We start from the raw sequence: 26,130 nt of genomic DNA on the forward strand, positions 1-26,130 counted from the left end.
TTGCAGAGGGGATAGTAAATATGATAGGAAGTACCTGTTATGTATGCTAATATCAGCTCCATGGAGGAAAATTAGGTAGTTTGAAACAGTGCATATTCAGAAGTGTTCTCATTATTTTCAGAGTAGTCTCAAATATTGCTAAGTAATCTAATCTTACCTTGCTGTAAAATCCAGTGTGGTTTAAAAATCAAGACTTGTTCTCAGCTAATTGTTCTTCTCCCTGCCTCTTCCAGCATATTAGCCATTTCTTTCCTTGTTGGCATTGTATTTTATTGCAAGTATAAAGGTCATTGTAGAGTGGTGTGGTAGCCTAGAGGTGGAGCTCTCACCTCACAATCAGGAGGCTGTAGGTTCGATCCTACCGTAGGTAGAGGCAGATATTTCTCTCTCTGGGCGCAATGAGAATATATCTGCCGAACAGAGGTGGGTTTCAGCAGGTTCTGACCAGTTCTGGAGAACTGGTAGCGGAAATTTTGGGTAGTTCAGAGAACTGATAAATACCACCTCTGACTGGCCCCGCCCCCATCTATTCTCTGCCTCCCAAGTCCCAGCTGATCGAGAGGAAATGGGGATTTTGCAGTAACCTTCCCCTGGAGTGGGATGGGAATGGAGATTTTACAGTATCCTTCCCTTGTCACTCCCACCAAGCCACGCCCACCAAGCCATGCCATGCCCACCAAGACACACCCACAGAACTGGTAGTAAAAAAAATTTGAAACCCACCACTGTGGGCATCCGGCCAGTAAACACTCAGCTCCGTTCAGTTGCCCAAACTCCACCCCGCAAGGGATTATGGGGTCATTAAAAGAAGATGATGATACTGAGGTCATTGTCCCAGAGTCGCAAAATCACCTTTTGCGACCTTCTGACAAGCGAAATCAGTGGGAAAACCAGATTCACTTAACAACTGTGTTACTGACTTAAGAACGGCAGTGTTTCACTTAAAAACTGTGGCAAGAAAGGTCATAAAATAGTGCAAACTCACTTAACAACTGTCTTGCTTAGCAATGGAAATGTTGGGCTCCATTGTGGTCGTAAATCGAGGACTGACTATGACACCTTCATTCTAATCTGCAGTAAAGTAACTAACCTACTTGAGTTGTATCCATAAGCTTTTTTTTTTTAAAAAAACAAAACCCTAAGCATCTGAAAAGCCAGAATGGCATCTCAATAGATACTGTATGTATAACAGGGCAAAAGACCTTGGAATAAAAAGTTTTGCCCAAACAGTAAAAGTTTTACAGCTAAACTGTGAATCTAATCTTGAGGGTATTTTTCTGTAAAAATTCATTCCTGCTTACTAGAAATATAAACACTGTAAGTTTTGAGCAGCATCCTTTCGGATAAAAGTATTGATTCCAAATGCATATTATTTTTTGGCATATTTCCCAATAAACTGTTTAAGCAACTGCTAATGTTTTTCTCCATGATGCCTGAACTTGACACTAATAATTACCTTGTTCTTGAAGCTGTTGTATTCTTCAACTGTAGATCTGGAATTAGTAGAAAATTTGCCTTTAAGCGATGCAAAATCCACCAGTGTGGGCAAAAATTTGGGGGGAGGGGGGGAAACCTGTTCATTTAAAAAAAAAATACATTAGAAAAGTACATGCACGCTGATAGCCCCCGAAATAACCAAATCTCAGAATAAAAGGAGATTACAGTTTAAATATGGAGTGTGGAGGAAGAATAACTTCAAGCAGTTTTGTGTGTGGGAAGTTCAGTAACAAGCCATTAATTATATTGAAGTCAACTGATAGGTTTGAGTTGAATGCAAGGCATGTTTCAGCATGTAAACCTTAAGATAGGGGCATTTTCAGCTAATTTGATATTCTGCTAGGCATTGCTTCACTTGTGCTAGTCAAATGTTTGCTATCGTTGGGAAAATGATCATAGGCTGTGTTTTGGACTGGTGTGTATGTGTGTGTGTAAAAATAATTAATTCATGCCAAGGTTTCTGATTCATGTGTAATGTGATAGTAAAGTTCTGGCCCAGTAGGTTTCACTGAAGGGTCTAGGACAGAGGTGTCAAACTCGCGGCCTGCGGGCCAGATGCGTCACATGCTGGCCACACCCACGCCTAGTTTAGCGAAGGGTGAAAAAGTCACAATACGTCACGTGATGATGCGGGTTTGACATCCCTGGTCTAGGACAACTCACCACGGTCAACTTCCGTGGGACAAGAATTACAGTAATATCAACAAAATGGTGGAACAGAATCATTAAAATAGGATAAAAAAGGAGGGACAAAATGATAAAAAAATTAAAATTATTTTCAACCATTAAATGGAATTGTTGAATTGTCCCATGGCAAGTTGGCTGGTGGGGAGTTGGCCGGTGGCAAGTTGTCCCATTCTATTCACTGAAGCCTCTCCGTGATGTAATCTAAGGTTAGATCCAGGGTTTGAACTGGGGAACCACAGGTAGTCCTCAATTTACGACTACACTTGGGACCAGACTTTCGGTTGCTAGGGGAGGCTGTTGTTAAATAAGCTTCACCGATGTTACTACCTTCTTTCTGCCAAGCTTGTTAAGCAAATCACTGCCGTTGCTAAGTGAACCACATGGTCGTTAAGCAAGCCTGGCTGCCTCCATCGATTTTGCTCATCAGAACTAGCAGAGAAGTTGCAACCATCATCAATACATACCAGTTGCAAAAACCCCTGAATTTTGATCATGTAATCAGAGGGGATACTTGTGATAGTCAGAAGTGCGAGGATTGGTCATAATGTAATGCTGTTATAACTTTGAATGGTCACTAAACAAAAGGTTGTTGATCAGGGACTACCTATAATACAAATACCACAGGCATGAATCAGCCCAAAACAATAGTTTACCTCCTCAAATTGGCCTCGTTTCTAGAAATAATAATTAAAAAAAAGGTAAAGGTTTCCCTGTCAGCCGTGTCCGACTTTGGGGCATGGTGCTCATCTCTGTTTCTTGGCCAAGGGAGCCAGTGTTGTCCAAACACAATTTCCATGGTCGTGCGGCCAGCATGGCACATGGAATACTGTTAACTTCCCACCGAAGTGGTACCTATTAATCTAATAGGTGGAGTTTAAAACATATAAAGAATGCTTGCTGGAATTGGGTATGTCTAATTTAATGAAAAGAAGGACCAGGGGTGACACGATAGCAGTGTTCCAATATCTCAGGGGCTGCCACAAAGAAGAGGGAGTCAGACTATTCTCCAAAGCACCAGAAGGCAGGACAAGAAGTAACGGGTGGAAACTAGTCAAGGAGAAAATCAACCTAGAACTAAGGAGAAATTTCCTGATAGTGAGAACAATTAATCAATGGAACTGAAGTTGTAGATCGGGTATCAAACACAAGGCCCGTTGGCAGGATCCGGCCTGCAATGTTCAGATCCAGCCCATGGGATTGTCCTGGAAAATGTAAGGGGCTGGCCCGCATCGTTTTGGCGAAGAAGAAACATTGGGCCAGCGTGGCTTCGGCCCCAGTCTACCCAGTGCGAAGAGGAAACATGCCAGCAGTTTGGGGAGTGGTGTCAAGCTGGCCACACCCACCCAGTCAGCCAGGCCAAGTGAGTGGCATCAAGATGGCCATGCCCACCCAGTCGGCCACGTCCGCCGAAAGTCAACCACAGAAGTCAGCCACAATCCTGATGCAGCCCTCAATGAAATTGAGTTTGACACCCCTGTTGTAGATGCTCCAACACTGGAAGTTTTTAAGAAGAGATTGGGCAACTATTTGTCTGAAATGGTACAGGGTTTCATGCCTGAGCAGGAAGTTGGATTAGAAGACCTCTAAGGTCCCTTCCAACTCTGTTAATCTGTTAATCTACTTGCATTTGTGTGTTTTCAAAGTGCTAGTTGGGCAGAAGCTGGGACAAAATCTCCAGCTAACAAGATCAGCGCCTTTAAACCACTACGCCATCACGCCCCCTATGTAATTATTTAGCATTAAAGTACCGTACTTATTATTAAAGTACTCATTCCCATTATTTTAAATGTATATTGACTGGATAAAGAAAGAGTTAGAAATTAAATGTTGTGCTTTTACTCCCATCAAGCACTGACGGAATATTAAGAATAGAGCAAGTAACGTGTGCTCACAAACACACATGCTCTGTAATGAATGAGGCCCAGGAGTGGGCTGCTGGGGGTTCGCAGGGGTTCAGGAGAACCTCTAGCTAAGATTCTGTGCAGTTTGGAGAACCCCCAAATCCCACTCCTGGCTGGCCCTGCCCACCCTCCCCTCCCAGGAGTCCCCACGTGGCCCATTTTGGATGCAGGTAAGTGCAGGCCCGTGTGGAGGCTCGAGGAGGGCAGAAAACGGGCCTACCGGAAGTTCGGGAAGGCTGGAAACAGGCCCATTTCTGGCCTTCAGAGGGCCTCTGGAGCCTGGGGAGGCTGTTTTCACCCTCCCGAAGACTCAAGGAAAGCCTCTAGAGCCTGGGGAGGACAAAAATGCCCCCCCCCAGTGCTGTGGTGCAGGAAGCTGGCTAGGCCACACCCACCATGGCCATGGCCCACCCAGCAACCGGGCAAAGAACCCCTTGCTAAAATTTTTGAGCTCCTATTGATCTACTCAGTGATTGCAACTCCAATAGCTATCACTCAAATACTGCAGGAAGAAGAGAGGCTTTAGGTCAGCGGTAGAGCGCATTCTTTGTAGGATGACGTATGTTTCTATGCCTGGCACTTTAAATATTTCTTTGGATAGACACAGAGGCTAAGATTGCTCTCACAAGAATGCAAACCACGCAAACTTTCTGGACAATAAATTTCCTGCAAGATGTGGATCTCATTTTGAATAAAATATGTCTTAAGATTGAATTTTTTAAAGCAAATCAAATTGATTTCTCATGTGTACACGGACTGAAGAATTTTTCTTTTGGAATAATACAGAACGGAGGAAAAAGGATGAAAATAGAAGGTTGCAGACAGATATATAACACTTTTCCTCAGGAAAATACAGGGAGTCCTGACAGCAGCAAGACTGCTCTATGCACAGAAATGGAAGATTACCTCAAGCCCCACAATGGAAGAAATGGTTAGCAGAGATGGCTAAATTGACTGCTGTGATCAAAGGGAAAAAAAAATACAAATACTTTTATTTCTACTTGGAAAATGCTTCTAGACTGTGCTTGAGGTGGAAAAAAAAATGAAACTTTGATTTTGGATTTTACTGATCAGATAGATTTGTTGTTATAGAAATGGCTAGTTTAAACTATTATGTAAAAATAAAAAGTTGAGGTTTGGTGTTAATGCCTTATTCTACTGCACCAAAAGGAGTTGGAAGTCAATGCTTTTTCTTTCTTTTCCCCCTTTTCTTTCCCTCACTTTTCTCTTCCCTCCCCTCCCCAATCTTTTACTTTTGTATTTTCTTTGTATGCTACATTATAAATAATAAAAAATTGTTAAAACATGGGAAGGAAAATACAGGTAATCCTCAACTTACAATAATTCATTTAGTAACGTTGGAAGTAAAAACGGAACTGGAAAAAAGTGACTTATGACCATTTTTCACACTTATGACCGTTGCAGCATCCCTATAGTCACATGATCAAAAGCCAGACGCTTTGCAACGGACTCATATTTATGACGGTTGCAGTGTCCTGGGGTCATGAATCCCCTTTACCGACCATTCTGCCAATGGGGAAGCCAGATTCATTTAACAACTGTGTTACTAACTTAACCACTGCAGTAATTCACTTAACAACCGTGGCAAGAAAGTTTGTTAAATGGGGGGAAAGTTCACTTATTAACAACTGTCTCACTTAGCAGCAGAAGTTTTGGCCTCAGTTGTTGTCGTAAGTCGAGGCACTGCCTGCAGCATGTTTCGGCAATTAGATTTAAAAGCATTCAAGCTTCCTTACGTTGCCAGCAGTTACATCACTCAAACAGCCTAACTGTGGAAATCTCCCTCTTCGTTGTTGCGGGTACTTTATTTTTAGCAATGTCCTTCTCAATCTCTAAAATCTGACTAAAGATCTTCCTTCATTCTTGGGGTCTTGACATTGATTGGTGAACAGTGGTGTCGTGTTTGCAAGTTGTACTGATTGAACTGTTTCGCCTCACAGGGTTGCCGCGTCAAACGGAAGAGGAGAATTGAGAAAGATGATCTGCACCCATTTCTAATTTTATCCCCTGGTTTTGGTTTGCAGTGCCCCACAATCGCAGCCTGAGAGTGTGGCATTGGCTCCTTCCAGCAGTGCAGAATCCGAAAGCACAAGTGACTCGGACAGTTCCTCCGATTCTGAATCTGAAAGCAGCTCTAGTGACAGCGAAGGAACTGATCCGCCAACAAGAGTCTCGACACCTGAGGTACAGCGTCCATTTTCTAAATGTCTTCTTTGTATAGTCTGGATCGGTATTTCTCAACCATGGCAACTTTAAGATGTAACGACTTCGGCTCCCAGAATTCTCCATCCAGCCATGCTGGCTGAGGAATTCTAAGAGTTGGAAGTCCACACATCTTAAAAGTTGTCACGGTTGAGAAAGTCGGTGTAGACCAGTTTTTTCTCCACCTTACTATCTTCAAGACATATGGACTTCAACTCCCAGAATTCCCCAGCCGGCCATGCTGGTTGAGGAATTCTGGGAGTTGAAGTCCAGACATCTTAAATTGTCACTGTTGAGAAACTGGGTCTAGCTCAGAGGTGGGTTTCAGCAGGTTCTGACCAGTTCTGGAGAACCAGTAGCAGAAATTTTGAGTAGTTCCGAGAACTGGTAAATACCACCTCTGACTGGCCCCACTCCCATCTATTCTCTGCCTCTCGAGTCCCAGCTGATCGGGACTGATTCAGGGCCTTAGCAGTGGCGGCGGGAGGCTCCGCCCACCCACCCGGACGTCATCAAATGCACATGCGCAGGAGTGGCGTGAGAGCAAGCGAACCGATAGCAAAGGTAAGTAAAACCCACCACTGGTCCATACATAAAGCTGCCATGGTTGAGAAACACTGGTCTAGACAGCGATTTCCTTTTTAATGTTTTTCTCCCTCTTTGTACAAGAACAAGTTGGAAAACTATTCTTAACATGTTTTGGATAGTTTTGCTATCCATCTCCCTATTTTCTACATTACCTCCGTTAAGCAAGCAAGGCCAGCATATATTACTGTGGCTTCCACATGGAACCGTCAGGGCTTGCAACTATAGTTACACAGAAAGATAGAGAGTTAATGATTTTTCCTTTTCCTGATCTCCTCCCCCCACCCCAAAAAATGCTTCAATACAACTCCTGGCTCTTGACCATGCCGATCAGGAATTATAGAGTTTGCAATCCAAGAGAATGCAAGGCCAGTCATTTTGTGAAAATGTAGTTAATGGGGAACTGCTAGTTCCTCAAAAAGAGTTAAATATAGGGTCAGGGTATTAATCAGTTATTATGGTGCCTTTTTCATTTCTTGAATGAAATAAGGGAAATGGGAAAAGACTTGTTTGTCACTGGCTGACTGAACAGTCTGCAAATTTTTCCCACAGGTAGATAGAAAAGGTAGATAGTTGTACACAGGATTATTAATTCAGAAATATTGCTAACTGGGGTTAGTCTCATTGCACAAGCACACACACTTATTTATATACATGTAATGCACAGTAGTATATCTGAATATCCTGTAGTTGCATTCCTCTTTGGTAAGCTATAATTTGTAAATTTCTTGAGCCCCTCCCTGAGGGAGATAGATGGTCTAGAATGGGAGTGTCAAACTCGATTTCATTGAGGGCCGCATCAGGATTGTGTTTGATCTGGGGGAGGGGGGGCAAGGCCAGGGTGAGCATGGCCAGCTCGACGTCACTCGTGTTGGGGGCGCCTGTGCGCTCTGCCAGCGAAAATGGGCTCCCGAGCTCCATTTTTGACTGAAACGGCTTCCTGCAACCCTCTTCCAGTGAAAACGGAGCTCCGGAGGCTCTCCCCAGTTCCGTTTTCACTGGCAGAGGAACCATGGGCTGGTCCTTTGCTATTTTCAGGGCGGCTCCGCGGGCCAGATCTAAGGACCTCACGGGCCACATCTGGCCCCCGGGCCTTGTGTTTGACACCCCTGGTCTAGAAACATGAAGTATAAATAAATAAATTAAACATTCACAGTAGATGTTATTCAGCCTGGGGGCATTTTTAAAGAAAACTTGTATAATGATAAGCACTGACAAAATTGCAGTGTGCCTGTTAATTATATCCTCTGTGAGGCCATGTGTCACGTGGTAGCATTCTAAGTCATTCACTGAATATAACTATAATGTTCTCCAGGTTTTTGGGTATCCACAAAAGATCACTTGAACTTGGATCAAAGTTGAATCCATACTGGATATGTGGGTTACTCAGCACCCCAACTCTGTTTCTAAATTTGAACTCGGGCCTTTTCATCCTCCCTGTTTTGGTAGCTTATGTATACATTTAGCAGACAGCACGACGTTCAAAAATAACCCTTTGAGAAAAGTTTTAAAAGTTAGTTCAGAATTTGCATGGAACATTGAGTCCTGTAAGCAAAGTTCTTTCTCCTCCTGTTATTATTATTCTTTCCCCCCCTTGGACTTGGGTGGGCTCCATATAATTTTACTTGGCTTGGCTTCTTCATTTTTGGAGACTTCTAGTGACCTACTTAGGAAATCAAAATAGGAAAAAGCACCAGCTTCATAATTAAAAGCAGGCCTATGTTGAAACGACTTCAGGAACAAAAAAGAAAAGTTGACTTCATCATCTGTTGCCCTGTTAGAATAGCGACATGTTGAAGGAATTTTGGATCAATTGAAAAAAAACATTGGTAGAGAACACTTTTTTTTCTATGGACACGTAACATAATTTTTGCCAAGGCAGCAATTCTATATCTGAATTACCCTACTTTGGCAGAAAATGAATGATATCATTCTTTACACGTAGAAAACTAGCTTTTTGGGAACAAATACTCTAATGTACAATTCTTTTATTGGGATTTGTCTTATGCTTTGTGTCTTTTTTATATTGTATTTTATTTTTATGGGTTCTGTTTTTAATTGTAAACTGTCCAAAATCATGTACTAGAGATGGACAACTATAAAAATTAAAGTTATTAATTTAACTATATAAGTGTTTAAAGTCTTGATAACATGCAAAAGGAAAGGAAAGGAAATGGAGATGGGAGGGAGGGAGGAAAACAAAAATTGAATTCTTAATTCTGTTTGACAGTGGATGAGACCAGATTCTTTCTCCTATTCTCAAGAGATCTTCATCTATCTGATGGTTTTAGGTATTCTGTTAATGGGAGATGCCAAAAATATGCCTCCCTTCAAAATCTGCAAGCCCAAAGAATCAAACATTTACTTAAATGTACATGTAATCCTCGACTTACAACAGTTCATTTAGTAACCATTCAAAGTTACAACGACACTGAAAAAAGTGACTTAGGACTGTTTTTCACCTCTGCAACCATTGCCATATCCGCATAGTCACATGATCAAAATTCACATGCTTGCCAACTGACTCAAAGTTATGACGGTTGCAGTGTCCCAGGGTCACATGATCCCCCTTTGGTGACCTTCCTACAAGCAAAGTCAATGGAGGAAATCCGATTCACTCAACAACTGTATTATTAACTTTTGCAGTGGTTCTCTTAACCACTGTTGCATGAAAGGATGTAAAATGGGGCAAAATTCACTTAACAAATGTTTCACTTGGCAATAAAAATTATAGTCATAAGTTGAGGACCACCTGTACTTAGTGAGCTTTTATTTTCAGTTTTAAATCTTTTTAAGTCCAATTACCTTTTGGAAAAAGCACCTTTGAGACAGTGGTGAAATCTAAAATTTGTTACTATCGGTTCTGTGGGCGTGGCTTGGTGGTGGTGGTAATGTGACGGTGGGCGTGGCCAAATTTTTTTTTTTAACTTTTAAAACCATTTTTTCTACAACCTCTTCGGCGAAGAGGTTGTAAAAAATGCTTTCAAAAGGCTCTGACGATCCCAGCTGAGTTGCCTGTTCGGCAGAGGCTTTTTTTTTGCTTTTAAAAGCCTCTGCCGATCAGGCAACTCAGCTGGGATCGTCAGAGGCATTTAAAAGAAAAAAAGCCTCTGCCGATCAGGCAACTCAGCTTGGATCATCAGAGGCTTTTAAAAGCATTTGACGATCCCAGCTGAGCCGCGCAATCATCAGAGGCTTTTTAAAAAACTTTTAAAAGCATTTTTTCTACAACCTCTTCGGAGGAAAAAATGCTTTTAAAAGTTAAAAAAAAAAAGCCTCTGATGATTGTGCGGTTCAGTGGGGCCGGGGGGTGGGGGTGGGGGCAGGGATTTTTGCTACCGGTTCTCTGAACCAACCGCCTCCATCGCTACTGGATTGGGCGATCCGTTCCGAACCGGGAGCATTTCACCCCTCCTTTGACACATTAGAACAGTCAGCATGTTCTTGCCCAACAGCCACCCCTGTAAATTTGCATTGTGTGTGTGTGTGTTTTCTTCACAACCCGTGTCTGGATCCAGCGCTTTCAAACTCGGTATTTCTTCCATTTGGCTTCCCTTGACATGCCAAATTCAGTCCTGTTCTGTTCTGCTTTGGGAGAATTACCCTGCTGATAGACAGGATTGAAAAGAATAAATAACAATTCCTGCCGAATTCTTTTCAAGCCCTTTGCCAGCCGTGGCCATAGGAAGTGTCTGCATTTTTTCCTATGTAATGAAACAATAGTGTGTGCGTGCGTGTGGTGTATTTTATGCTTTCCTGAACAGAAAGGCGGATGGCGCTTAGAACTGAGATGCATTGAGGAAGATCTTCTGGAATGTTTTCCTCCGCAGTGAATTTGGCTCATTTTCAAATTCTGTCTTTCTTTTGCCAGTTTCCCCCCTGCTCCTGAATTCCATTCTGTTCAGTGTTTGAAAAGCTGTCCCACTGGCAGACAGATAGCACCCCAACCCGCTTTACATAGTGTGTTTCCTATATCTTGTTGGACAGGAAAAAAGAATGGCGACTATGGGTTTTTTTCCATCCCTTTTTAGCATCTTCCCTACACAGAGGGAACCATTCAAAATTGGATGGCTAGGTAGAAAGATTTAGGCCTCCTTGGAAACCTTAATCAGTCATTACCACATAAGTACAGCCAGGGGTGGGCTTCAAAAATTTTAGCAAGGGGTTCTCTGCCTGATTGCTGGGTGGGCGTGCACCATGGCAGGGAGGGTTGTTTTTGCCCTCCCCAGGCACCGGAGGCTTTCTTTGAGCCTCCGGGAGGGTGAAAACAGCCTCTCCAGGGTGGCCCATTTCCGGCCTTCCCAAACTTCAGGTAGGCCCATTTCAGCCTTCTTCAAAATCAGTGTCTTTTTAAGATAAGGATTTAAGTTCCCGAACCTGACAGTGAGAATTTGGAAAATGCCCAGTGGAGGAAACTGCTTAACTAAACCCCCAGTAAAAACTTGAAGGGTATTTCCACATTTCATATTTTAATATATCCTATTGTTTAGCTTTTCATGATAATAGGTATGTGGTTGCACATAACAGAACAGTCCTGGCAGGGATGTTTTGATGATATTTTTATGAGCCATCCAGAGTCATGTTGGAAGGTGTTTCGTGCCTTAGGAGACAACAAGGGAAGATAAACATTTGAGGAAGCAAAATATCTTTGGATGGCACATTCTGTTTTTTGTAAAGTGCACTTTTTTCTCTGGACACGCAACGTAATTTTTGCCAAGGTAGCAAAAATTATTGTTGTTTGTTTGTTTCCATATTTGTTCACTTGGGAATACAGTCAATATAGTTAGATTAGATTAGATTAGATTAGATTAGATTAGATTAGACTAGACTAGACTAGACTAGACTAGACTAGACTAGACTGATTAGGATTAGATTAGATTAGATTAGATTAGATTAGATTAGATTAGATTAGATTAGATTAACAGAGTTGGAAGGGACCTTGTAGGTCATCTAGTCCAATCCCCATCCAAGCAGGAGACCCTACACCATTTCTGACAAATGGCAGTCCAATCTCTTCTTGAAAGCTTCCAGGGAGTCCCACAACTTCCGAAGGCAACTTCTGATTGTTTTCACTATCAGAACATTTCTCTTTATTTCTAGGTTTGGATAGTCATGGTCTATTGTGATTCATCAATCTCTTAGTTCAAACTAGAGTGCAGAAAATCGTTAATTTAAAGCAGGATTCCGTGCAACTTTTGATGACCTCTTGGGCATGCATTCATATTTTTTTTCCCCCTTTTTCTTTTCTTTTCCATAGCCTGATCCACAAACGTCCAACAGATGTTGGCAGCTGAACAACTGGCTGATCAAAGTAAACCAGCCAGTATCTCCTACAGAGAGTTTCCTGGAAGATGACCATAGTAGAAGCAGCGTCCAGGAGAGCAAAGGACAAGGAAAAACTGTCAGCGCTAGCAGCGGCAATGGAGGCAAAAGGGAATGTCAGATGACAGATGGTCACTCCAAAACCGGCAGCAGAGTGTCTCGGTCAAATCAAGATGTCCATCTCCCTACCAAACGCAGTTACCAAAAGTCTCCTGTGGTCTCAGAAGACTCTCTCCACCAGACGGTGGGCAGTAAGCAACCCAGGAAATCCAGTAAAGCGACTGTACAGGAGGAACCAAAGAGAGGCCTAACAGTTGAAAGTGAGCCACCCGGACTGTACGGGGCCAAAGACCAGTCTTCCAAAGACAAGCCTAAGGTGAAAACGAAAGGGAGGCCGAAATCTGATGATAAGAAGGAATCAAAACCAACTGCCCCGGAAACCACTGAGAAGAAAAAACACAAAACCCTTAAATTGTTATTTGCTCACGATGAGGCAAAAGTAGATGTGGCGGGAAGTGCCCTGGAACCGTTGCCCCTCAGTCCTCTCGGTGAAAGCCCAAGGGTGGTTGCCACCAGTAGAACTAATGGCTCCAAGGTATCTGTTACTGTCAAGGAGGAACTTCAAAGGGACAAATATATTTTGCCTATCAGGGATAAGAAGTTGCTGTCGCCCTTGAGGGATTGCCCCGTCCCGCCAGGACTTGTGGTTAAAATTGAGCTTGCTCTCCTCTCGCGGATCCCTCAGCCACCCGAGAAGGGGCTCTTCCCTAAAAAACACGAACTTAAAGACAGCCATGGTATGGCAAAGCAGGGTATCGACAAAAGAAGCACAGATGCGCCGAGCAAACCTCTCAAAAAGAGAAAGGTAAGACACTTGGGTGGAGGATGGATGGATGGCTCTGGTATTGACAAGATATAAGGTAAAGCTAATAATCCATGAATTTATACTCTTAGGGATTGCAGCTCTGGTCTTTTTGCATTGAGTGGATTATTAAAACCAGAGAAAAATAAAGTTAAACCAACAACATCAACAGGAAGAAAACTGTAATCAACACGGGGGCTTTACTGGCTATGAAGCTTTGGACTTATGATAAATACCGTATTTTTTGGAGTATAAGGCGCACTTTTTCCCCCCTAAAAGGGGGTGAAAATTTGAGTGTGTCTTATACACCGAATGTAGCCCCGCCCACCCACTGACCTCCACCCTTTGGCCTCTGCCTCCCAGCAATTTACCTCTTGCAGCAAGCAGCAAGAAGAAACAGCTCATTTCAGCTTCAGCACAGCCTAATTAGCACAAGTTGATTGTCTGTTGGATCGGCTTCCCAACCCTCAGCTGTTTCAGGCTGCAGGGACTGCCATTGCCTATTGCTGCGCTGGCCTCTGCTGCTTGCTGCAAGTTTACATACCCTTTAACTTGTAGGAGGACTCTGATAAAAATCTTTAAATTTCAATTTAAAAAAGCCATTAGAGCAAAATGAAACGTCGGAAACAAATAAGCCAAGTCTTACAATCCCAATCACTGAAAGGTCTTCTAGATCAATTAACTTATTTTAGAATAAGTGCTTCTAAGTGGAAGGTGGAGGAGTTGGAATAATAAGCAGGCAGCAAAAGAGGCAACAACTTTCAAGCTTTCTTGGCTCTGCACCAGGGGTGAAATTCAGCAGATTCTGACAGGTTCTGGAGAACCAGTAACAGAAATTTTGAGTAGTTTTGAGAACCGGCAAATACCACCTCTGGCTGGCCCCAGAGTGGGGTGGGAATGGAGATTTTGCAATATCCTTCCCCCAGGAGTGGGGAGGGAATGGGGATTTTGTAGTATCCTTCCCCTGCCACACCCACCAAGCCACACCATGTCCACCAAGCCACACCCACAGAACCGCTAGTAAAAAAAATTGAATTCCACCACTACTTTGCACACAAGTCTAGTGTGGGTACTAATGTCTAGGACAGTGATGGCAAACCTTTTAGGCACCGAGTGCCCGACGTGCACGCGCTGCCCAAACTGTAAGGTGTGGGCGCATGTCCATGCGTGCCCCGTGCATGCGCGCACATCCCATGCATGCACCTGCACCCCGCCCAAACTGCAAGGTCGTGGGCACATGCGTGCGGGCCCCTGCATGTGCGGCCGCACCCTGCACAGGCACACCTGCGCCCCATGCATGCACGGCAAAGACCCAAAGACCAGCTGGCCAGTGGGAGGCGTGCAGGCATACACAGCAGAGACCTGAAGCAGAGCTGGGGCAATGGCGCGTGTGCCCACAGAGAGGGCTCTGTATGCCACCTCTGGCACGCATGTCATAGGTTCACCACCACTGGTCTAGGAAGTGAGACTGATAAAGATTTCACAGCAGCTCTTTTAGGATCCAATTATCTGTGTCAATAAAAGGGCATGCAAAAAAAGTGTTTTCTCAAAGCTTCCTTATTTTTTCTAAAAACTAAAACTGGATATTAGGTTTTGGTAATATTGAGAATATTATTAGCATGGAGGCTGTCCAAACAATTTACTTAGGTCATGATATGGCCTTGAACACTTGATTGATACAGTAATTGCTTAATAGTAGACTCCTTAATAGATATTCAGTGCTACCTATATTTTATTTCATGAGCCACGGTGGCGCAGTGGTTAGAGTGTAGTACTGCAGGCTACTTCTGCTGACTGCCGACTGCCTGCAGTTTGGCAGTTCGAATCTCACGAGGCTCAAGGTTGACTCAGCCTTCCATCCTTCCGAGGTGGGTAAAATGAGGACCCAGATTGTTGGGGGCAATGTGCCAACTCTGTAAACCGCTTAGAGAGGGTTGTAAAGCGGTATATAAGCCTAAAGTGCTATTGCTATTGTGTATGCTACTCATTACAAATATTTTTGTTTATTTTATTTGAATTTACTTGCTCATCTCTAAGCTAGGTATGCTCAAAAATTATTGCTCACTACAGAAAGTGTTTGCACTCAAGTTAATCTCAGTCTCTTTCTCCTACTGACATTTGATTCCCTGACTTGATTAAACTGATTTGATTCCTGTTAAATTGAGGAACCACAGCTGTTTGCCTCTCTGGCAAGTGCCATTAATGAGTGAGCCAAAGGCCTTTCTACAATATGGTTCCCTCCAGATGTATTTGTAGAGCAGCTTCCAGAATTTGAAGCTAACAAGGTACAGAGATTGGTATCATTTCCAGGAGCTGGGACTTTAGATCTCTTCAGTACTCTTAAGTTAGAAACCATGTAACAGTTCCCATCTACATATAATTGAAACTCCCTAGAAACTTTACTCCTGAAATATATATATAAAGGGATATAAAGAGATTTATTGAAACATTACCCCCCACTCCCCCATTCTTCTTCGCTCTTTTTGATTTTGGTAATGGTAGGGACTCTTCTTTTTCCTCAGTCCACTTTTAACAATTTGTGAAGGTGTTCGTTTAAAAGCCGGTTTTATGTTAAGAGGCTGGCCTGGAAACCAGGAGACTGTGAGTTCTAGTCCCACTTTAGGCATGAAAACTGGCTCGGTAACTTTGGGCCTGTCACTCTTAGTCCAGTGGTGGGTTGCCCCCGGTTCGCACCGGTTCTATAGAACCGGTAGTAAAACCGGTGGGAGGCCCCGCCCACCGACCGCAACATTATTAAAATGTTGTGGCCCCGCTGCAAACCGGTAGTAAAAGTAAGTAGAACCCACCCCTGTCTTAGTCTAACCCACCTCAAAAGATTGTGAGGAAAATCAGGAGGCAGGGGTATTTGGCATAGTTGCTGCCTTGAGTTATTTAATAAAAACCTGGGATAAAAAAAATTCTAATAATAATAAAAGAATAACAATTCTATAATCCTGACTGTTGAATGATAAAGTTTGCTGAGTTAGTAAGCACTCAGTTAGTTAAATCCGTAGTAAGGATTTCAAATCTCATGTGAAAGTTTTCGTATGCCTCAGTGATCTGTAAACTCTGTATTTTTAATAGCTGCCATATTTTTCAGCAAAAAGCCAATAATGTTGGTAAAATAATCCACAATTCAATCTCACACAGGGAAATATCTATTAGACCTTTTGGACTGCAGTACAGTAGTTTAGTTACAAAGCCTGTGAGAAAAAGCTTGCGGTATAGCAGTCCTATCAGGCAGCCATCCAATCTCCCTTATTTAATTTTATTTATGTATTTTATTATTATTATTATTTTATACCTTTATTATTTTATAAGTAATTTAAGGCTGTGAAAGTCCTTAATATCCCTCACACTTCCTATTTACCCCACAGTAACAAACCTGTGAGATGGATTGGGTTAAGAGAGAGTGACTGGCCCAAAGTCACCAACATGGCTTTCATGCCTAAGGCAGGACTTGAACTCACAGTCTTCTGGTTTCTACCCTGGTGTCCTAACCACTAGACTAAACTGGTTTCCAAGCTATCTTCCAAGATAACTTCCCTTGCCTTCTAAATCATGAGTCCCCTTTAGGCTGTTTTGAATTTCTCTTCCCCCCTAAAATTTTGGTTACTGCAATTCTTGTTATCTCACCCTCTGACAATTGGCAGCAGAATGAATTAGATTTACTCTTAAGGAGTGGGGAGTAGCAAGGATGGGATAACAGCTGAGCTTAGTCTTGCTTGTCACGGTAGAGTTGATTGTTGCTTCTGAAGTGGCTACAGGTGTGCAGCTCTCCATGTTACACAGGTATGCAGTCAGAAAGGGGCCTCCTCCTGAAGTATTTAAGGGCTGTATTTGTCTTTTTTTTTTTATCAGCAGGAAGATGCACTGAGAAATGATCAGAAGAAGGTCAAGCTGGAGAGAGAAACTAAATCTTCCTCATCTTTAGGCCATAAAGATTCCAGTAAAACTAAGTGAGTACAAAGCTGTTATGTAGAAAATTAAGTTAGTAAAATCTAGGCTAGTAAGTAGAACTCTGGTCTCTTCTGCATTGAACTTTGGTGATTTTTTAAAATTTATGTTTTGGCTACTAGTCATCCAACAAGAACCAAAATTATTATGGTTCTCTCTTAAGTGAGAAATCTAACGTCTATACAATTAAAATTGAAACCCTGCCCTAATGCCACATTTAAACCTTTTAACCTCCAGTTGTTTAAATTAATTGGGCATCAGCAAACAATTACTCTGTTAATACTAAACATTTGTTCAAACTGTTCTTTCCTTTGGATTTCTTCTGAAGCGCGTAGTAAATTTTGGGAGCTGCAGATAAGCCACTTGTCTTTTTGACTACATAAAATCGATAATCCCTGGGTAAATCTCTTACACGCAGTCCAGGCTGGGCCTGTTTGTGTGTGGAAGCAAATGTCCCTGATCCTGTTTGTAATGCAAAGTGCAAACATACATTACAATAACATGTATGTGTAATAAATGCGTACATGTATTTATTATTTTCATGCCTGTCCTGTCACAAGCTGCCTGCGCATTGCTCACCAAGGTCAGTGTTTTTCAACCATTTCAAGAGGGTGGACTTTGACTCCCGGCATTTCCCAGCCAGCAGTGGGATTTAGATGTTTAGGACAAGGTTTCCCATCTATTCCCGCTCCCCTCCTCAATATCAGATGAGCCGATCAACAGCATTTGAGCCACTGTGGCACCGTGGTTAGAGTGCAATACTGCAGGCTACTTCTGCTGCCTGCCTGCTGCCTGTAATTTGATAGTTCGAATCTCACCAGGCTCAAGGTTGACTCAGCCTTCCATCCTTCCCAAGTGGGTAAAATGAGGACCCAGACTGTTGAGGGCAATATGCTGACCACTTAGAGAGGGCTGTAAAGCACCGTAAAGTGGTATATAAGTCTAAATGCTATTGCTATTTGGAACAGCTTTTGGTGATAAATAACCCTTTCAAATGACAAGCTACACTTAAAAGTGTGAGTTTGGCTAGCTTTTTGTCCTACCTATGTCCTGCAACATGAGGAATGTCTGAAGACAACTTAAGTTTGCTGCTGAAGTGTGCAAAACAAAATAGAATCCATGTTAAATGTGATAGCTGTACTAGAGAGTCAGTCTTCTGCATTAAGGCTGGGGAGATCTTTGGAGTAGAGACACGTGCATTCAAATCATCTCAAAGTGCCTCAGCTCAATTTTAGCTCCCTAGGAGGTAAGGCAAAGTTTGCTGTATGTAGAGGGTTCTTATATTGTCTTGTGTTTTTTTTAAATAGAGGTAAAATATAAATATCTAAAACATAGTCTGGGTTTCATTGCAAATGCTCTGGTGTCCATTGAAAATATAATTTAGAGTGAATACTTTGTGGAAGATTTTTTGAATCAATGCACTTGCACACAATATTTTATTGTATGACAGTATTCTAATATCTGTGCGTACCTATGTGTGTTAATTGCATGTATTTTCTCTTGTGAAGACCAGCAATACTCTTTTAAAAAAATGTGAATGCAGTTAAATAGCAATTTCTGATGAGTGTAGAAAAGTTGATAATAAAGTGTTTTGAAAAGAATTGGTGTCATTTAATTGAAACTGAAAATTACCAGCGGTTCATCCCAAATGTAAACCAGTACATTTATTGCACACCTATTTTATGTTTTTATGCAAAAGTGATTATCTGAATTTCAAAGTAAAACATTCTAAATAGTTGGAAAGTTCTTTGAATTCAGTAGCTGGAACCCATCTTTGCCACACCTAAATTCAAACTTTTAAAGAAATCTATAGTTCTGTCAATATACTTAGCTTCAGTTCAGATCCAAAATGTGTCTTATGAATATTATCAGCACGTTAATGAATCTGCCAAAAGTACCTGACTTTTTCCTTCCTTTGTTGCTCAAGGTGAAAGTGTTGATTAGTTATCTGCATGTTTCAATATCTTTCATCCAGTGAACTCGGGTGCTTAATTTTTCTTCCATGCTACAGTTTTAAAGTAATATTCCTTCGAACTCGCCCTGACCTGGTATTCCTTCCCTAGGATGTCGAAGCTCTCGGCAACAGAGACGCAAAGGAGAGAGATGCCACTGCCGATGCCACCACCACTGTCTCCCATGCAGCCTGCTCAGAAGCCGCCTAAGACAGCTCAAAAGAGGCCAAAGACTGAAAACGATGCCTGCTATCAAGTTCCCGGTCCCACTGTCAGCACTGCCAAGAGCAAAGAGAGCCACAAAGAATCTTCATCCTCCAAGCACAGGAAACTGGAGGGGAAACCTTTGGAAAACTCCAAAAGTGACAAAGTAGGTGTAAACCATTTCTCTTGAGGGACTCACAATTTTGGGACTTGGGTTGTTCAGAAGAGCACTCAAATGTGCATATTTTTTTCTCCCTTCTTTCAAAAGGCAACTGGCCTTTTGTTTTACCTCGAAGGCATTTCACTTCTTATTCAAGAAGCTTCTTCAGTTCCGACCGTCAGAACCGGAAGAAGCTTCTTGGATGAGAAGCGAAACGTCTTCAAGGAAAAACAAAGTCCAGTTGCCTTTTGAAAGAAAGAGGGGAAAAAAGCACCTTTGGGACAACCATGACCTGGATGACTGAGAATCCCCATTCAGAGCAAGTTGTAAAATCTGCAGATTTCACCATACAGCTAGTCCTTAATTTACAATAGTTTGTTTAGTGGCCTTTCAAAGTTACAACAGCATTGAAACCATGCAAGAATGGTTTTTCATTCTTACAATTAACAATTGCAAGCTAACCCACGGTCGCCTGGACAAAATTCAGACGCTTGGCAACTGGCTCATATTTCTGACAATTGTAGTGTCCCTGCAAAGTCAATGGGGAAACCAGATTCATTTAATAGCCCTGTGATTAACTTAACAGCTGCAGCGATTCACTTAAGAACTGTGGCAATAAAAGTTTGTAAAATGGGGCAAAACTCACTTAACTGTCTCGCTTAGCAATAGAAATTTGGGGCTCAGTTATGGTCATAAGTCGAGGACCGCCTATATAGTGAAGAGGATTCCTTTCCCCTAAGGAGCCTTGAATATCACAGCTACTTGGATCAAAATATATCTTATACAAGAGCTGCTGCAGGTATATTCTCCATAATGGATATCCCAGCTAGAAATTTAGATGGGAAAACAGGGGAATGTTTGATCTATTTAAATAGAGAAGTAGAGATATTGTAACATATCTGCTTAATGCATTGTTTAGAATTCATCAACTCAAGATATATTAACGGCCAGCAGGCTAGATGGCTTTTATTAATGATGATGAGGATTAGGATTTGGGGGTTCTCCGAACTGCACAGAATCTTAGCTAGAGGTTCTCCCGAACCCTTGCAAACCCCCAGCAGCTCACTCCTGCCTATACTATTCCTGGTTGTCCAGTGCAGGGACATTGTCCAACAATGCTGGCTGAGGAATTCTGGGAGTTGAAGTCCACAAGTCATAAAGTTGCCAAGGTTGGAGACCAGTGGTGGTTTGGCCTGGTTCGGCCGAGCCGGTAGCGGTGACAATATGATTCTCTTTGTTCGGGAGCTGGGCCCTCCTGCCCGCCCCGGCATTATTTTTACCTTTTATTTGGCCCCGCCCCCAATCTATTCGCTGCCTCCTGAGTCCCAGCTGATCAGCTAGAAGGAAAAAAACTATTTAAATTCTTGCCCCGGGACTTCAAAGGGCCACCTTACAGCTGATCAGTGTTAAAAGGCAGTGTGGTGGTAGACCAGGGCGGTCGAAAAACAAATGGGTAGACCGGAATGCTCCAAAAACAAATAGGTAGACCGGAATGCTCCAAGAACAAATGGGTAGACAGGTACAGCTCTGCAAGTAGTTAAAAGCCTGGTAGACCAGTACCTCTGCTAAATCCTAAAGAATTGTCACATGACCATCAAACCATGCCCACAAAATAAGCCACGCCCACAGAACCGGTAGTAAAAAAATTTAGAACCCACCCCTATTGGAGACCCCTGGTCCAGTGTATTATTGAAAACCTCCAGTGCTGAAGCACCCACAACTCCACAAGGCAAGTTGTTCCATTGATTAATTGTTCTCACTGTCAGGAAATTTCTCCTTAGTTCTGAGTTAGATTTTTCTTTAATGATCTTCCACCCATTACTTCTTGTCCTGCCTTCAGGTGCTTTGAGAATAGGTCAACTCCTTATTTTCTGTGACAGCCCCTTGAGTACTGGAAGAGTGCTATCATACCACATGATCTGTCCCCGTCTACACACACACACACACAAACACAGCCAGCCGAGGGTTAAGAAAGTACTTGGCGTGCACACAGGTCGTTATCTCAAACTTGGCAACAATATAAGCACCGTCTGCCAAAAGCTTTACTGCAACAGATAACATAAAATTACATACACATTGTAAATAGTCCAGCAAAACAATATCCCTTCGGCAGCTTCAGGCGTTGTTCAAGTGACTAGCCAAAGTTAATTTTTGTTCATCACAGAGTTTTACCAGCCACCACCCTCTCTTATATAGTCTCTGGGGTGTGGTCCAGTGACTCAGTTCTAATCCCTAGCACGCCTCCTTAACTGCTGCAACCGTTTATCACGCCTTCGTTGGCGTGCATCCAGGAACGACGGCTCTCCTTCCTCGCTCTCATCCGAGACACCTGGCTCCTGGCTAATCTCCTCTCCCTCGGCTGGCACCTGAGACAGTACCAGAGGGGAGGGGCCTGGAGAGGGAGGCCTGGCTGACTCCTCTCCCTCATGTTCGGAGCCTTCTTCCTCCGATGAGATAGGCTCAGAGGGCGGGGCCACAACAACCACACATTACACGCATCATATATTACAGTTAGTAATGCTGGGAGAAATAAATGCGCATGCTCATTGAAGAATGCAAATGTTCTGTTGTGAACTGTTTCTGAATTACAAGTATTCCATATTCTTCCTCTCCATCTTTCCAGGGCTCTGCAGATGATGTCCCAAACCCCTTCCCAGTGCCTTCTTTGCCAAACGGTACCTCCAAGCCAATGAAGCCTCAAAGCAAGCCTCACCGGTAAGAATATTTTCTTTTTCTTTCCGGCTATGATATCTTGTCTTTTGAGATCTCAATTTCTGTTGTAACCTATTGGTTTTCACCTGGGTTTTTTATTTTCCTGCTGGGTTGATTTCATAAGCTCACTGAGAAAGATCAACTTACTAAATATTTAGAGATCTTTTTGACTGTTCATTCAAAACTGCCGAATGAAATGTGTATGTGGTACATTATGGCTATTCTGAAACGCCCTTTTCTCTCTGGTTTATTTCAGACAACATCCAGCAGAATTTCACTTAAGGGAAGCCAAAAGATTGAAGCACAAAGCTGATGGAATGGTAGGTTTTCCTGCAGAAAAGTTGCAAGTGTGAATAGGCTCTGTTCCAAATAGTACAGTTAACTTGAGGGATTGCTAGATAAAGCAAACCCACATCGAGAAATAACCATGGATCAGCTTCAAAGAGCTCTTCTGTCATGATTTGAAAATTGAGATTAAATCTCTCTGGCCATATGTCTTTTCTGTGATCGAGAACAAGTTGAAAGCTTTGCAAAGTAGTTCAAATTGGAAATGTTTCCACCTCAGAACACTCACTCCAAGGTCAAAACTGTGGCGGTTTCCACAACTTGGAAGCTGTCTTCTGACATTGGAAGAGTCTGTTGAAAGACAGAGGAGGCAGGCTGCCAAGGGGTTGACACGTGTTCACATATAGAAGATAAATCACTTCCTTTGTTGCTTAAAAGTTTTTGGATGAGGAGAAACCTTAGTCCTATTGCATAGCGCCATGTAGCTAAGTTAAATCTGGAAGGTGTTTTTTCAAAAGGCAACTGGACTTCCTTGTTTGTTGGTTTTTTTCTTTGAAAAACTTTCTTCAGTTCACTTCAAAACTTCTTGGATGAGAAACGAAAATTTTTTCAAAGAAACAAAAAACAAAAGTCCCTTTGCTTTTTGAAAAAGCACTTTTGGGACAACGCTGACCTGGATGATTGAGAATCTCCGTAAACATTCTCCAAGTTAAGGAGAGGAAATACACTTCCTCCAGTGTGGTGGTTTGAGTTCACTGAGACACAAAGGACAACATCATAGTATCCACATGGACTGGTAAACAAATGAATGCTTCCCAATAAACGGGAAAGGTTCTTGTTAAAAGGTCAGTTTGCTTTATAAATCCACTTTGGGGCTTTCATTTTACCCAGAAAAGTTGATAAGAATTATATAAGTGAATTAAAAACATGCTACAATTCCCTAAAATAATGCATTTCATTCTTAGCGAGTCTTCTGTTTCATTTCATCATTCCATTCTTCTAATATGAGAGAAATTTATCTTTAAATTTGAGATTGAAGTTCAGCTCGAAGAGGCTAGATTCATAATACTGTTTTTCCTAGCTTTTTTTTTTTTTTACTTAATACATTGTATGAGACCAATCCCTTTAAGTAATTTAGTTTTAAAGCCACCAAGGCCCACTATAACATTTGAATTGTGTGAAATCTACTTACCTTCCCTCCCGGTTCGGAAGTGCACGCATTCGTCATGTGTGCACTTGGACCCTCTGCACTTGTGCAAACCCTTCTGCGCATGCACAGAGGGTAAAAAACAGGTTACTTTGACCAGGCAGGTGGACGGAGCCTCACGCTGCCGTCACTACCGGTTCTCCAAACCACCCGCCGTCATCGCTACCAGTTCGGTCGAACCGGTCCGAACCGGTAGCATTTCATCTCTGATTTGAATTGAATCCCATTTGTCTGGTGCTCTTCCAATGCCTTCGAGTGCAATTCTGAAATGGAACATTGACTATAGTGCCTGTGTACAAAACTGTGCAAGAATGTCAGGAAAAGAAAGTGCCTCACCTGGCTGGCTTGTTGGTTAATCCGTGCTAACTTTGTTTCCAATAGACAGACAAAATTGGAAAGGCCTTCAAATACTTGGATGCTGCCCTGTCCTTTATTGAGTGTGGCATTGCAATGGAATCAGACCCCCTCTCACCACAGTCAGCCTATACCATGTTTGCAGAAACCATAGAACTCATTAAGTAAGTAGACAACTGTGTCTGTTCTACCTGCTGGCTTCGGGTTCTTCCTCTGATATTCAGAAGTTTCCACACTGTTCCTCCCTGTAGGTTTTTTTGTTGTTGTTGTTGTTCTCTGCCTATCCTGTAAATCCTGTTACAAAGCCTTCCCTGTTTTAACTCCTATCTAGATCCAAAAGCATTGCCCTTCTAGATATTGTTTTGTCTTCCTCTTATTTTCAGGGCCTTTCAGTCTAGTGTTGTATCTTATGATTTATAATGAATGTATTTTTATGATGACTATGATGATGATTTATCACTTGTTGCTTGCATGTACACCGAGAGCTTATGCACCGGAGACAAATTCCTTGTGTTTCCAATCACACTTGGCCAATAAAGAATTCAAATTCTATTCCGTCCCGTTCCATTCCATTCCATTCCATTATCCGTATCCGTACCTCTACCCTTTCCTTTCCATTCCCCTTTCCCTTTCCCTTTCTCCTTCCCAATTCCATTCCATTCCATTCCATTCCATTCCATTCCATTCCATTCCATTCCATTCCATTCCATTCCATTGGAGCTAAGGAAAGTAGTATATAGCAAGTGCTCTGAGCCCACTTCAGATAAGATTCAGATATAGCACTTCTAGTTCAGGAGGTCTACAAAAGGCAGCAGACAAAACTACTGAGGTCAAGAACCTCTTAGTGAAGGCTGGAATAAACTCATGTATTTACAAATAGTTGGAAGCCAATATAACCACTTACAGTTAGGCTTTTAAGAGAGCCTAAATATTCTCACATAATGCAAATTAGCTAATGTATAAAAAGAAGTGAGAAACCTAACAGTTTCTTCCTCTCTCTCCCCCCCTCTCTCTCTTATTTTAATTCTTGTTAAATTCCCCCTTTTATCTTTCCTTTCGTTAACATGTATAAAACACACACACGTTAGTGTAACTTTGCTATATTCCTTTTGCTTTGCTTTGTTTAAATAATGAGGACAATTATCAGCAGTTATTGCTAAGTTGTTGGACAAAACCTCCATAAAAAAAAAGTTAAATATCCGTTTCTTCCTTTATTTTTTGGCCTCCAAAGTAGCCGCATCTTGATTTATTTTATTATTATTTTTTTACATTTTTTGAAGAATCTGATAGCACAGTGAATCCTCAGATCCAATTATATTACTCCACACTTCTGCTTAATCCTGAAAAAGAGCAAGATAAAGTAATTTCCATTAATTTGGACTGGAGGATGCATGTTTACATTTTCCTATCAGTCCCAACCGCAACAGCTGCTTTGAGGTTCTGTTATCAAAATAATGGCTTCATTCCAGCATCTGCATTGTAGACTCTTGAGCACTAAGAATCCTCCTACGTATAATTATTTTCTCATTTTGTTCAGCATCAAAAGCTTCCACTTAGACATCTGGTTCATGGAAGTCACCTTCTCTGATTCAACTGATTTTTTTTTTAAATTAAATTTATCAAAGTATAAAATAGGAATGTAAATGAAAATAGTGGAAAGAAAGGGAAAGAAAAAGGCATAAAGAGGTAAAAAAGAAAGAAAAACATTGACTCTTTTTAGCGCAGTAGTAAACTTAATAACAAAGCAGCCTCAACTTTTTATTTTTTACATGCTTAACATGTACTAGCAATTACTATAACAGCAAGTTCATCTAATAGGCAAAACTAAAAGTCAATGTTTTATTTTTTTTTTCTCAAGCACAAAATCTGGAAATGGTTTCCAACTAGAAACGAAGATAGTTTCTTTTCTTTGAGTAAATCAATTAATGTAGCTACCTCTGCTAGTTCCATCTGTTTTTCCAGCCATTCATCCATTGTGGGAATTCCATTTTTTGCATAGAGCAGTGTCTCTCACCCTGGGCCATTTTAAGATGGGTGGACTTCAACTCCCAGAATTCACCATGCTGGCTGAAACAGATTTCTTCTTGGCTACTTCCCCCACCAGAGAGCAGGACATATTTGCTACCTTGAACACTTACTCTTTTTTTTTTGGTGCATGGAGACACCTAAATTCATCTCCTGACCAACAGACAATAGCTGTTACATATTTTAGGGTTCAACCT

At 42.0% G+C, this 26,130-nt stretch overlaps 1 protein-coding gene across 15 annotated transcripts in view; it reads left to right on the top strand.

The window, feature by feature from the left end:
• AFF1 (ALF transcription elongation factor 1) overlaps positions 1 to 26,130 on the top strand; it is a 174,353-nt gene that overhangs the window by 141,824 nt on the left and 6,399 nt on the right. For all 15 annotated transcript variants that reach the window (XM_087875112.1, XM_034440438.3, XM_087875115.1 and 12 more), the window contains 7 exons: positions 6,131 to 6,290; positions 12,151 to 13,080; positions 16,939 to 17,036; positions 19,098 to 19,356; positions 21,974 to 22,065; positions 22,319 to 22,382; positions 23,936 to 24,072. In XM_087875112.1, coding sequence (XP_087731238.1) covers positions 6,131 to 6,290; positions 12,151 to 13,080; positions 16,939 to 17,036; positions 19,098 to 19,356; positions 21,974 to 22,065; positions 22,319 to 22,382; positions 23,936 to 24,072 — 1,740 coding nt within the window. The remainder of the gene's footprint in view (positions 1 to 6,130; positions 6,291 to 12,150; positions 13,081 to 16,938; positions 17,037 to 19,097; positions 19,357 to 21,973; positions 22,066 to 22,318; positions 22,383 to 23,935; positions 24,073 to 26,130) is intronic.

This window comes from Pantherophis guttatus, chromosome 8 (assembly GCF_059756535.1).
Source record: "Pantherophis guttatus breed Tessera chromosome 8, ASM5975653v1, whole genome shotgun sequence".
Taxonomy (NCBI): domain Eukaryota; kingdom Metazoa; phylum Chordata; class Lepidosauria; order Squamata; family Colubridae; genus Pantherophis; species Pantherophis guttatus.